General features: G+C 39.3%; 1 protein-coding gene across 2 annotated transcripts in view; it reads left to right on the top strand.

The window, feature by feature from the left end:
• Window positions 1–1861: 1861 nt before the first annotated feature.
• p2rx5.L (purinergic receptor P2X, ligand gated ion channel, 5 L homeolog) overlaps window positions 1862–14931 on the top strand; it is a 42691-nt gene continuing 29621 nt past the window's right edge. The window contains exon 1 of one of the 2 annotated variants that reach the window (XM_018246046.2): window positions 1862–2251. In XM_018246046.2, the coding sequence (XP_018101535.1) occupies window positions 2115–2251 (137 nt within the window). In that variant the 5' untranslated portion in view covers window positions 1862–2114. The remainder of the gene's footprint in view (window positions 2252–14931) is intronic. The other variant, XM_018246045.2, reaches the window with a different exon arrangement.

Genomic DNA, 14931 nt, shown 5'->3' with positions numbered 1-14931 from the left:
GTGCCAGAAAAAGAAGGCAAATAATTCAAAAACAATAAAAAAAAATAAACAATGAAGACCAGTTGAAAAGTTGCTTATAATTGGCAATTCTATTACATTATAAACATTAACTTAAAGGTGAACCTTTAAAGAAATATGTGTTTAATTTAAAGAAAAAAAGTCATTTTATAATGTGAATAATAGACTCCTGTTAAAGGTAAGTATGACTTCCCCTCCCTCCTGCAGCACCTGTTATTCCAGTGCAAATCCTCCTTCTCATTGTCAGAGAGGCTCCAGCAATGGTGTGTGATGGGTGGAATGTATAACTCTGTTAAATCAACAACATTCTCGTGAGACTGGGGATTTATGTAGGTGCCACGTATAATAATAAGTCATTATTTATAATCAAGCATGCAAGCAGAAACTAGATGGGCCAGTTTGCATCAGTTGTTTAATTAGCAGCAATGCTGGGCAGGATCTTTACATTGTAGGAGTTTACAGTGTCAGGCCTTACTTTAGAGGCGTATTGAACCAGTTCTTTCTATAGGGTTACACAGAATGTGAAAAAAGAGTCTACCTTTTGGAGCACTAGAACATTAGCCTAGTCCTACACTTGACAAAGAGCTACGCTCGAAACATGTAGTGTTCAATAAAAGCACTTATTTTGCAGCAAACCACTGCGTTTGACTAAAGTTCATCACTATTTTTCCATTAGCCTAGTCCTGTCCCTACTGACTATGCCTTACCTTATGTACTTTTTCATCTCCAATTTGTACCTGTATGTTAGCCTCCCATCCACGTAGACTGTAAGCTCTATGGGGCAAGGACCTCCTTCCCACTACGTCTCTTACTACATAGCACTTAAGTTCTTTGTCCTGTGATTCTGTATATATTTATTATGTGATGTATACTTTTATATATATTGTACTTTTATGCACTGTACAGCGCTGCGGCTCAGCGATCTATAAATAAAGTTATACATACATACATACATGTGCAAGTCAGCGCTTAGAGCCTGTGCTTCAGGCAGTGACTCAGATAAACACATGAACTGACTCTGCTTATCCCTGATGTATCCGGTGGCATCAAGGAAACACTATCTCTAGGTGATCTGGAAAAATGATCATATATTCAACAAAACAAAGCCCCCTATAATGTAACCAGAAGCATATGTTATTCTTTTTGTCTTGAGTAACCAGTTTTGGATAGCTGAGGATGAGTAGAGTATAACAGTGCTTTATTAGCAGAGTCATGCAGGCATTACACAACAGTAACTTAGTAGAGTATAACACAGTTGTCTTACATTAACACAACTGTTTACCAGTTAGAGAAGCAGCTCACCTTATAAAATAATAATTAGCAGCATTGGGGTCGGGGCTCACCAGGGTTGCTGCCTCAGGGGCCCCCACCCCTGCCGACACCCCGCCCCAGCAGCACCCCTAGACCCTCTGGGAGTATCTTCCACACACAGGTAGCGCCTTTGTCTTGCTCAATGAAACATTGCTCTCTGCACCTCTTTAAGTGCAGCGGCTCTGCACCCAGCTGCAGTACAATTACACTCTGCAGCCCAGATCATGCATCATGGTCCCCATATTTCTGTACAATTCTAAGCCATAACTACATGCATTCCAAGCACTGTGTATGTAATGTATATATATATATATCTTGACAAAGGTCTCAAGGAAGACCTAAACATTGGAATAATAAATAAACATTATCTCTTTTTCACCATATTTTAAAGTCCTGTGAGTGCCTTGCTTTCCATGATATTATTATATTATTCTATTACTGCAAAACATAAAATCCAAACACATATCTCAGGTCCCTATCGCACCTGACATTGAGACAGGGTTGGACAAAGTGCAGGGATGCAGTGAGCATTGCAGCACATTGCACTGAGCAGACATCCAGAGCTGGTGCTTAGGCTCCAGTGCTATAGGCTGGGTCCCAGTACCAGTCCCAGCTCCCTGCTGTTCCCCAAGCAGATCCCAGGGAGCTCCCAAGCAGCTGAGCAGTGAGAGGAGCCCAGGAAGTCAGAGCTGCTCATGTTTCAGGGCAGAAGAGCACGTGTGTGTCTGTCTCAGAGCTGCATTCCCTTCCCCGGCTTCTGCTCTGCTGCAATGTGAGCGGGGAGAATGGGGCAGGTTGCTTGGAAAGGCTTGTTCCTGTCTTTTTTTGACTATAAGACCGAAAAATATGTCATAGCCAAGAACAAAAAGGTGGGGATTTTATTCCGTGTTGTCCAGCTGTCAATACTGGCTTATCTAATAGGGTAAGGACTTTTTTCTTTCATGTATTATTCATGTATTATTTATATTGTGCTGGGTTGGCTGAGCTCTGAGCAGTGCAATGACTGGACATGGGCAAGCGACATGTACTATATGCTTACTGTATATACTTACTATATTGTTATTGTATACGCTTACTGTATATACTTACTATAGTGTTATTGTATATGCTTACTGTATATACTTACTATATGCTTACTGTATATACTTACTATATGGTTATTGTATATAATGTTTATGCTTACTGTATATACTTACTATATTGTTATTGTATATGCTTACTGTATATACTTACTATATGCTTACTGTATATACTTACTATATGGTTATTGTATATAATGTTTATGCTTACTGTATATACTTACTATATTGTTATTGTATATGCTTACTGTATATACTTACTATATGCTTACTGTATATACTTACTATATGCTTATTGTATATACTTACTATATGCTTACTGTATATACTTACTATATGCTTACTGTATATACTTACTATATGCTTATTGTATATACTTACTATATGCTTACTGTATTTACTTACTATATGCTTACTGTATATAATGTTTATGCTTACTGTAAATACTTACTATATTCTTACTGTATATACTTACTATATGCTTACTGTATATACTTACTATATGATTACTGTTTATACTTACTATATGCTTGCTGTATATACTGTAAATACTTACTATATGCTTACTGTATATACTGTAGAGAGGCTAGGAAGAGGATAGAAACGTCTGCTTTATTTTATTATTTTCTATTTGTTCTTTCTCAGTGTAACTATGCAAAGAAGTAAAACTTCTCTCTCTCTCTTTCTCTCTATGTCAGTCTCCTTGACTTTATAAATAGCCTGTATAGGTCGGCCAGTCTGTTATTTAACGATCGAGCAACAACTTATCTGTTTGTATCTACGTTTACATACTGTATGTATATCCGTCTGTCTATCTATTTACATGTTATCTCTATCTATAAGTGCCTGTATAATAATATCTCTGTTGCGATATACTTTTAAGAAATATTGGTCTCAGAGAGAGTTCAGTGAGTTGGGTAATTTAATAAAAGACCATTAAACAGAGGATGCTATTAATGCAGTGTGTTTGTCAAGCATTGGCCGTGTGAGTTATAGCCGAGGTGCGTGTGCTCATTTTATTATGCTTTTTATCGCTGATTGATTTCATTTATATAATCTGAAGTGAACTAATCCTGGTGTCCCGCCGGCCCAGTCCGACCCTGTTGGAGCCAAAACAATCTTATTGAGTTTATTTAATGTTTAGATGGCTTTATAGTAGAGTTAAGATATGGAGATCCAAATTACAGAAGGATCCCTTATCCAGAAAATCCCATGTCTCGAGCATTCTGGATAACAGATCCCATACCTGTATTGGCACAGAAAGGAGGAAAGAACCCTTTGTCCCTATTGTTTCCTTCCCTCACTTAATTCTATGTAAATGGCTCCAATATGGTTCCATATAGATCGTATGAGCGAGGTAACTTCCACTTTCTATTTGATTGTTTCTGTTTGCACTTTGCTCCTAATATAAGATTAATACCATTATCATTGTAATATTGTTATATAATATCCTTATACAGTAATTTACCATAAGTGGAACTTTTCATCCTTGGACGGCAGAAATGTAGTGAGGGGGTGCTGTGACAAGTTTGCTTTCATGTCTGTGTTTGTCTGTTAGGTGGGGACGGCACAATGAGGGGTCCCAGGAGTATAGAGGGACCATAATTGATGAACTATTTCAATATGTGTCTATGAAAAAGCACATCTACCCAAAATGTGGGTGGACTCATTGGATTAAGAGTCATAGGACCCTAGGTGACAAATGCAGCCACAAGTATAGGTGTTTTAAAATGTACCCATATTGACACAATTTATTAAATGAACAGTACATTTTTTAATCTTTTAAACGTTGATATTATGTAGATATATGATACAATGGGTGAAATTCTGATGCAATTTACATTTGGTTTTCATTTATTATTTTTTTGTGGTTTTTAAATTTTTTTTATCAGCGGCTGTTCAGTTTGGTAATTCAGCAGCTATGGTTACTAAGGTCCGATTTACTCTAGCAACCAGGCAGTGGTGTGAATGACATTCCAGGAACAAGCAGAGGATATGAAGGAGAGATTTCTAGATCGAGGGTATGGGCGAAAAGTTGTGGATAGGGCCTATCAGGGCCTATCAGAGAGCGAGACAAACAGAAAGGAGGAATTTATTGAGTGTGAATCCAATGGGTGGAAAAAAGAAAAAAGCAAAACAGGGGCTATCAGAAAAGGTCCCATTTGTAACTAGGTATAGTAAACAGTTCTATTGGTACTAGATATAGTTAAGAAATACATCCCGATTCTATATGCAGATGATGATTTTCATAAAATATTAAAAGGAGGAGTTAACAGCATACCAAGGCGGTCTCATACATTGAGGGACCACTTATCACCAAGTATGTACAGGGAAACGAATAGGGGGGACCAGAGTAATAAGAGCTTTCTGAAGGTAGAAGGGAGCCACAAGTGTGGTAGTCGTAGATGTATAACTTGTCAACATATGAAAATTTCAAAAGAATTTAAGTCCACGGTGACAAATACTAGTTTCAAAATAAGAGATTATATAAATTGCAATATATCCACAGTGGTTTACTTGATAACATGTCTGAAATGTCAGAAACAATATGTGGGTTGCACAAGCAGAACGCTAAAGGAGCGAATACGAGAACATCTGAGTCAAATAAAAAATCCAAAAACAGTTGAAAAGAGTAATATAACGAGACACTTCTCAAGATGCAATGGGAGTGATTTAGCATATTTTTCTGTACAGGGAATAGAAAAAGTAAGATTGGGTAATAGAGGGGGTAATCTGGCGGGGCTGTTAGCAAAAAGGAAACTTTTTTGGATTTTTTACTTGCACACTCGGTTACCACTTGGGTTAAACTACGAGTTTGATGTAACATGCTTTACGTAAATTATAATGTGGCCAGCTATGTCTACAATGAGGTGGATGTATAGAATTGTATGGGGCAGATAAGAGAATGTGATATATACTGATAATAATATTAGGAGTGAAAATACAATGTAATGGGGCAGTAATTGCAATTTAAATACTTGTTTAAGTGTGGGTATCCTAATAAAATGTTTGTGAGATGAAACAAAGTATAGGCAGAAAAACATTGCTAATAGGACCAATTTGATATGTATGTTGCTTTAAGAAAAGAGACGTGAGGTGGCAAAACGTGATTGGTTTTAACGTTTGGGGAGGGATTTCCTGGGGTATAAATTTTGTGACCAAATGTAACAACAGTAATGCCTATGAATAAGTGCCTGTGGGTGCGAAACGCGTAAGGCGGAGTATCAATTGGTCTGTATGCCTACTTTTTTAATATTTATGATGAATAAAAAGTGATTTTTTAACTTTGAGAATTGACTGGAAATATATTTTTGAATTTTTGAATTGAGTGCCCTTTGGAGTTGGGGGCTATATTCCAGCACTTGGCCCTTTTTGAAAGGCCTATATAGACTGCAGCAGTTGAGTAGTAAAGTTTTTTTGGAGTGGTGTGAATGAGACTGGAAGATGAAAAGGAGAGGGACTGAATAAATAGTTGCGTAATAAAAAGTAACAATAACAATACAATTGTAGCATCACAGAGCAATGGTTGTTTGGCTGCCGGGGTCAGTGACCCCCATAAGAAAGCTGGAAAAAAGGAGGAAAAAAGTGTAAATAACTCAAAAACTGTAACTGTTAAAAATGAAGAGCAACTGGAAAGTTGCTAAAAATAGGACATTCTATAACATGCATTACCTACAAAAAAGGGGAATTTACAAATGCACCTGCAAGTATGGGTGTTCTAAAATTTAAACATATTGATGCAACTCATTAAGATACTTGCCTCTGAACATGGTCCTGTGCCTCTGCATGTTTCCAGTGTGTTGGTCTTTGCCTATTGACACTGGGGAATCAGGGAGCTACCACCACCCTGGACTTGGCTGCCGATCAGGCCCGGACTGGCAATCTGTGGGTTCTGGCAAATGCCAGAGGGGCTGCTATAAGGTGCCATAGAAAGAGAGTATTTAGTGGGCTGGTGGGGGCTGTTTGGGCCTCTGTGTGGGCTGATTAGGCCTCTGTGTACCTGAAATGCCAGGGCCTATTTTAATTCTCAGTCCGGACCTGCTGCCGATCCACAGTGGGTTGTGTCAGTAGAACACCAGACTGGCACCCAGTGAACTGGATGGAAACAGCTCTTTATGGAGCATATTTATTATGCTGTGTAAAATCAAATTTGCAGAAAAAATGGTGTAAAAAGCTGTGTAAAATAAATGGCAAATTTATCAAGGTTTGTGTTATTTTACTCCATGTGAACACCAGATTTGCTGCCACGTTTGGAGTCAACATACAGAGTTGTTCCTGTATATGCCTAGTCTCTGCCATGTTCAGCTGCTTATCACTGACCATACCCAAAATAACAATGGCATGTGTGATTAAAACTATTGCAGTTAACCTGTGAGTGCCTGGCTCTACTCTTTCATATTGATCAAAATAACAATGGAACTCCAGGGTTGAATCTAGTGTGATACCTTTGCAGAAACTGGGGGAAGAACATCATTTTTATCAGATACGTTTTATTTACACATGGAAAATTAGAAATAATTAAAAAGTTCAATATGAACACTTGATTTTAAATATTACAAAAAAAATAGACTTTAAATAGAGATAGCAAGCCTGAAGTATTTCTGTATCTGGCAATTTGGGTTTCAACTAAATAACCAACCACCTTTTTGTTTTGACAGTTGTTTCCAATTCAGATGACCAAACATGTTTTTCTTACTGTTTTTAGCACTACATCACATTTACTTCTGCCTTCTGTTATAGGCCAAACTGCCTTTCAACTGTTGATTCCCAAAATGATTGGGAAGCTCTGAAAATGTGACATATTTTAAGATATTTTGCTTCATTTTGCTTTAATTGCTTCACTTAGCTACAGGGGCGATCCTGGTCCCTCCGCTGCCTGAGGCAGCAGCAGTTGCTGCTGCCCCCCCTCCCCCAGAAATTCGCTCTTAAAGTACCAGGAGCAGCATTTTTGCTGCCCCTGGTACTTAGTGGGGCTCTGCCGCCTGAGGCGACAGCCTCAACTTGCCTCATTGGTGAAGCACCCCTGCTTAGCTATCACCTTAAATCTAGTTAACTGGCACAGGAGGATGATGCCAAAGCAAAAGAACTTTTTCTAGAGAGACGTGATCAGTGAGACAGAATATAAATTTCTCTAAGCAGCTAAGCAAGGAAGAATGATGGTGGGTGAGTCAGGCTGGAACGGAAGGGCTGGTCCTGTGCCAAATATTAGGGCATTATATGCTGAAACCCACATAGGGAAATCAGTGGAAGAACTTGGTCCCTGGTACTTCAATAAATATGGTACATTTATGCATATCTTGTAGGTATACTGTAAAAATCATATGACCAAAAAATAATACAGGTATTGTATGGGATTTGTTATCCAGAATGCTCAGGACCTGCGTTTCTTTCTGTAAGTTGGTTCTTTATACCTTAAGTCTACTAAATGTAAACATTTGATAAACCCAAAAGGCTGAGTTTGCTTCTAATAAGAGTTAAAAATGTCTTAATTGAGATCAAGTACAAGCTATTGTTTTATTATTACAGAGGAAAAGGAAATTATTTTGAAAAATTTGGCTTATTTGGATAAAATGGAGTCTATTAGAAAGGCCTTTCCATACTTTGGAGGTTTCTGGATAGCTTTGGTCATGCAGTTTCATTTTGGCTTTAGTAGCCAGCCGTCTGGATAAGTATAGCACCTCGGGGGTGGCATGTCACAGACCTCTCAAATAACATTTCCTCTGTTCAACTGAGAAACTTCAGTGCGGATACTGATAGATTTAGTGAGAGGAACCACAGTTCACCCCAAACAAACAAATCAGCTGTACTTAGAAATTTCTGTGTATAATCATATAATTACACAGGGTCTTATTTACTAATGTACATATAACTGGTAAGCAAAAAACATGAACTAGTTTGCATGATTTAATAGAGCCCATAGTTGCACCCAGTGTCTGCCTGGCCCACCAGGATACCGGGAAAATGCAGAGGGGGTCCTCTTGCTTCTAACCATTTGGCCTATTTCATGGACATTATCTGTTTCTGTAGCTAAGCAAAGAGGATAAATAGATGGAAGAATAGTATTTCATGCAAAGAAAAGAGACTAGGACAATAAAATGGTTGAGTGAGGGCAGGAGGTAAAATAGTGAGCCCATGATCTAAGGTTACTTTAGTGGGCCCCTAACATCCCAGTCTGACGATGGTTGCATCTACTGCTTGTTGCATTTATTAATGTCAAGGAGGCGCAATGAAGCCTTTTACCTTACACACATCATTGTGTTGCTCTATTGCACTTGCACTTTATTAAATGCTGAAAATATGTGAAATTCAAGGTGTAGGTATATGCCTACGGGCTGCCTGTGTAACGCCCAGAATGTCCAAATTGCAACCTGCACATCACTTATAAAAGGGGAACTATCACGAAAATGAAAATTTCATATAAGCTTCCTCATATTGAAATAACAAACGTTCTAAATAAAATCAATTAAAAATTCTGCATTGTTTCTGAAATAATTAAGTTTATATTCACTATTCCTCTCTCAGCATCTGTTTCTCTTTATTCTGTCTTCATACAGCAGTTGGGTGTCAGATAAATGATCCAATATATCTTATAGGGGGGCTCCTTTTGCCTAGAAGATGTATTAGAGCTCACTCAAATAACTGATTCCAGTACAAACAAAATAACTTCCCTTTGCACAAATTCTGCATGTAGAGAGACATGATGTCTGGTGATTTAGATGAGCTCTAATACATCTTCTAGGCAAAAGGAGTCCCCCTATAAGATATATTGGATCAGTCATCTGACACCCAACTCCTGAAGCTGCAGTGAGAATTAAAAACAAGTTTATGTAATCTTTATGAATACATGTTAATAACACGGGTGATCAGTGCCTATAGCCGTTCCATAGATGGTCAGGGTGATTGTAAGAAAATAACTGTATGTTGTGAAAAGAAACATGACTATCCTTAAACACCTGTCTTTTACATCCAGTCCCCTTTCCCCCAATAATAATCATATTCTTTAATGCTTTATATAAAGGTCAGTGTGTCATAATGGTTTGAGGATTGTTTCTGCATGTAACACAGCAGGCTGAGGAGGTAGATAAAGCATGTAAAGGTGCATTAGAATGAACATTAATACCTTGACTAGGATAGATTTTAAGAAAAAGGAAAACAAATATGGGGTTATATAATAAAAGGCACTAAGTTTGCTTATATAGAAGTGACCAGCAAATGCTACCTGCTGATTGGTTGCTATTGTTGTAACTGCTCCTGGGCAAACGTAGTTCCTTTTATTACATAATAATTATGTATATTAAGGTGGCCATACAAGGGCAGATTAAAGCTGCCGATATCAGCCCAGGGCAGAACGTTCGGATTCATCTGATATCACCCAGCCGTTAGTGGGCATATAGGGTTAAGATCTGCTCGTTTGGCGACCTTGCCAAACGAGCGGATCTTATAGTGCAGGGCTGTCCAATTGACCCCCCCCTTCTGTGGCCCCCCACATGCTGTGTCTGTTTACCATATGTAAGATTTAAAAGGTATCAATACAGAGATTATTTGGCCCCTGCATTGTTTAAACCTCAAATTCAGATTGTAATCCCCTGTATTGTTCACACCTGTGATCCCCCTGTATTGTTCACACTTGTGACACCTCTATTGTTCACTCCCCTAAAGGCCTGTACTGTTCACACCTGAGACCCAGACTATAACTGCCCACATTGTTCACCTGTTCACACTTTATTCAAAATGCTAATGGGGCACCAGCACTGTGTCACTGTATGTAGTACATTATCATATTAGAATGTTAGGTTTCCCTGTCTCCTGCTGTTCTGTCTTCCCTCCCTGTGTGTGCCATTCTCATCTTACTCAGTGCTGCTTGTGTGCCATTCTGTGCTTGCCCAGTGCTGCTTGTGTGTGCCATTCTCTGCTTGCCCAGTGCTGCTTGTGTGTGCCATTCTGTGCTTGCCCAGTGCTGCTTGTGTGTGCCATTCTCTGCTTGCCCAGTGCTGCCTGTGTGTGCCATTCTCTGCTTGCCCAGTGCTGCTTGTGTGTGCCATTCTCTGCTTGCTCTACGATACCTGTGGAATGTAAACCTGTTAGGGGTTTGTTCATGGGGTTATTAGCATTTGGAAATTGTTGTTAAGGGCCCCTAAGGTGTACAAAATAGGGGTGTGTTAAGGACCCCTAAGGTGTATAATCATGTGTTGGGGGGGGGGTTGTTGTATTATCCACAGGGGAGGATGAGGCATATGGATTTAAGGATATGTTTTAACATGACTTCAATTTTACACATATGAGTGATGGGGGATTTTCCTGCAGTGATTCAACAATTATGAATCCGCACACACCAGTTTTTCTGCAGTGGGGAAACCCCCTTTCTTTTATTTTTATTCACCACCAATATCAACGTTTCGGGGGGTACAACCTCCCTTCGTCAGGAGGTTGTACCCCCCGAAACGTTGATATTGGTGGTGAATAAAAATAAAAGAAAGGGGGTTTCCCCACTGCAGAAAAACTGGTGTGTGCGGATCCATAATTGTTGAATTGCTGTTGCTGAGGGGCCTTGTCGGGTCGGCGGATAACCAGCACCACTAGAGCAGCAAAAGTGAGTAAAGTTCCGGGTGTGCGGTGGAAACACTACAATACTATTTTCCTGCAGTGAGCACCAACCATTTGGTTTTTTTTTGGGGTGCTACCACCGTTAATGTGGATATGTGGATAGTTCTTGTGGTAACATGGGTGTGGTTTAAAAGGGGGAGTGGCCAACACTGACTTCTATTATTGGCCCTCCACCACATTGGCCAGTAAAATTTTGGCTCTCGGTACCACAGAAGTTGGACAGCACTGTTATAGTGTATGGCCACCTTTAGGGTAGGACTACACAGCCGACTTCGATGCGTTGTCGTCGGTTCAGAGGCTGGGCAACAAAACGCACGCGTCAACACGGATGTGACAGGAACAAGGTAAGTAATATAAAGTCGGATGGTGTCGCAGCAGTGATCTGACGCGACGCGACTGTCGGATGCAGATGCAGACTGCAGCATTTGCATCCAACAGTCGTGTAGCGTCCACCATCCGACTTTATATTACTTACCTTGTTCCTGTCGCATCCAACTTGAAGCATGCGTTTTGTCGCCCAGCGTCGGATCCGTCGGAAACAAATCGAAGTCGGACATGTAGTCCTACCCTTAGTTGCATACTGGTGATAAATCCTTCCACTAACAGAATGTGGCCTGTAAAGTAGTTCCAGAATACAAAGATCTACTTTGTGAGTTATGATTAACTCCTAAATTAGTACAACAACAAGTTGCCTCTGGTCCTTTATAGCCCTGTTAACAGCTAGGCTTTTTGGGATACAGCCCCCTTTTGAGCTACACCATTTTGTCATGGCCCTTCTTAGCTATTTATTACACAGTTGCAAATATATGAAAGAGTTGCTGTATTGGTCATTCAGCCAAGAATGTCTAGAACAGCAAATGTCAACCTAACTGACCTCCAGGTTGGGCTTCTCTGAGCACAAAGAGGAGCCTCCCCAAATCTAAACCTAACTGACCTTCAGTTTATCCCTTATGAATCTCTGCTCTGGGCCCCACATTTTGGAAATCACTGCCCTAGATGCTATAATATATGATTGTACCTAGCCTCTCTGTCTTGCTAAAAAATGAATGGATGGACAAAGCTCTTTTAAAAATAACTAGATCCATTTTCAAAAGTTAGCCTCTGGTGGATATTTCATAAGCAGCATTAATCAAGGGGCACTTATGCAGAACCAATCAGGAGTTATTTTAAGGAGAGCAGGTTGTTCAACCTTGATCCATAGCATCTTCACTTCCAAGATCCTTCAGTACTCTTTATAATAATCAGTATCCAGCCTCACTGTCATTGACATATGGGGTGCTAACCTACACTGAATCTGTTTGCTTAGCTCAGATTGGGCCCAATCAGCCATTTTTAAGGGTGAAATGTATTTTACACCCAAAAAAATATGGCGACACAAAATATGGTGAATCTTTCTAGACTGCAGTGTTGGGTGAATGTCCGTTTTGTAGGAGCTGTGGGTATTACATTTCATTTTATTTATAGTCTCCTATGTAAAGTCTATAATGGTGGGACATGGAAGAGCAAGTGCAGAAAATGAAGCTTTAGCCTACTGAATATCTTAATGGCATGAGTGAAATAAAAACAAATCAGACACTAAGCAAAAATCTCCAGCAGCTTCAAAATCCAAAGCCATTTAATCAAGTCTGTTGGAATTATGCTGAGCCTAAATTGCATATTTCTATTGATCGGTGAAGTTTTATTAGAAATTGGCCAAGATGGTTTCATTAACCTAAGCAGTCACGAAGATGGAGAACAGTTTATCTTATTTCACAGTGTACAAGACCTAATTATAACTTCAGCCTGTTGATTTTGGCAATGCACTCTGGTGCTAATTCATTATGGTGGCCCTGCAGGCCCATTGGTGCAGCAGCCTCCATCCTGGTTTAAGCAGGAACACATTCAAAATTACCCAGCAGTGTGCATGTATTTGTGCCGTTTAAATAATGAAAGCAAATATTTGATTGGCTGCCATGAGTTTCTAGACCTCAGGATTTATGGCATTAAACCAGTAACCTGCACGTGGTTCATTTTGTCATCCAGTATTGGTCAAAAACAGTGATTTTAGTGGGGTCCTATAGCTAATCACAGCACAGGCTGTATAATGTACCATGTACCTGTAACTTTGACTTTTCTCACCTTCCATGCAGCCCCAGGGTGTATCCTTAAAGGGATCCTGTCATCGGAAAATATGTTTTTTTCAAAACGCATCAGTTAATAGAGCTACTCCAGCAGAATTCTGCACTGAAATCCATTTCTCAAAAGAGTAAACAGATTTTTTTATGTTCAATTTTGAAATCTGACATGGGGCTAGACATTTTGTCAATTTCCCAGCTGCCCCTGATCATGTGACTTGTGCCTGCACTTTAGGAGAGAAATGCTTTCTGGCAGCCTGCTGTTTTTCCTTCTCAATGTAACTGAATGTGTCTCATCGAGACATGGGTTTTTACTATCGAGTTCTTAGATCTACCAGGCAGCTGTTATCTTGTGTTAGGGAGCTGTTATCTGGTTACCTTTCCATTGTTCTTTTGTTTGGCTGCTGGGGGGGGGGAAGGGAGGGGGGTGATATCACTCCAACCTGCAGTACAGCAGTAAAGAGTGATTGAAGTTTATCAGAGCACAAGTCACATGACTTGGGGCAGGTGGGAAATTGACAATATGTCTAGCCCCATGTCAGATTTCAAAATTGAATAAAAAAAAATCTGTTGCTCTTTTGAGAAACGGATTTCCGTGCAGAATTCTGCTGGAGCAGCACTATTAACTGATTCATTTTGGAAAAAATTTTTTTCCCCATGACAGTATCCCTTTAAAGTGTCTCAGATCATGTATAACAATGTACAGTAGTACTGAGGATACAAGAGGTATAATGTTTGTATAAGGAAGTCATTGCCTATATGGTTCCCTTCCCTTTTATTTAATCGTCTTGCCTTATCTTGCCTCTATCATAACCCAGATTACATATTTCTAATTGCTACTCTTGAACCACCTCCCGGTTCTCCAAGATTTGTTACCAAAATGTACAACTGGATCTCTAGGCTGGTCCAAAGCAGCCACTGGGGCATCCTAAATGCCAGTTAGGGTAACATTTGGGAATTAATGCTCATTTATTGTCTTCAGTAACCTTGGAACCATGATTTATACATCTGTAATGTTGTTATGAGCTAAGGACGTCCCTACCAGGTGATGGAACTTAAAACGGAGATGGAGTGGTTTCAAACTTCTACTCTACGGTCTTCAAAAAGATGAACATATCTTTTAAAATAGCCTTTACTGGTTCAGATAAGATTTATTTGCTAGATGTTATTATTAAAACGGAGATGGAGTGGTTTCAATGTGCATCTATTGAAAAGACTTGTATGGCAAGCACGGTACATGCAAACCGTTGATTCCAAGTGCCCCTCTGAGAGATATGGATTTAAAACCTGCTTCTGCAATATGAGCATTGCAGTAAATATATTCTAAGAAGCTGTCTTCTTTTAAGTTAAATGATGTGTGATCCCAATGGCAAACACTTTATGTGCTTATAAAACAGATAACTAGACTTTAATTCATGACAATTCAAACAAGCTGAGATATTCCTGAGTATTTTGCGACCGTTCCATACTGCTGAGGCTGCATTCCCCAAGATTTATTCACTTTCCCTTAAATGTAATTATGGTTTCCACTGGAGCAAGATCATATCATGTGTATCATAAGAAATACTCATAAGAAATACAATGGAACCTGGAGTTTTGGGAGACAATGAGGAATAATAATGTGGAAGTGTTATAATAATAGATCATCCCAGATCTTGTCATCCATGTCATAGTAACCATAGCAATCAAATGTTTGCTTTAAGACTGCAGTTCAATGAATGATACTTTTTGATTGGTTGCTATGGGCTAATACGTTTGAATTAGCATTTGTTCCTGTTAATGTCTTTTTAACAATGTGCGTTTTT

Source organism: Xenopus laevis, chromosome 2L, assembly GCF_017654675.1.
Source record: "Xenopus laevis strain J_2021 chromosome 2L, Xenopus_laevis_v10.1, whole genome shotgun sequence".
In the NCBI taxonomy this organism is placed as follows: Eukaryota; Metazoa; Chordata; class Amphibia; order Anura; family Pipidae; genus Xenopus; species Xenopus laevis.
Note: the sequence above shows the minus strand (reverse complement) of the source record. Positions and strands in the feature narration are given on the sequence as shown.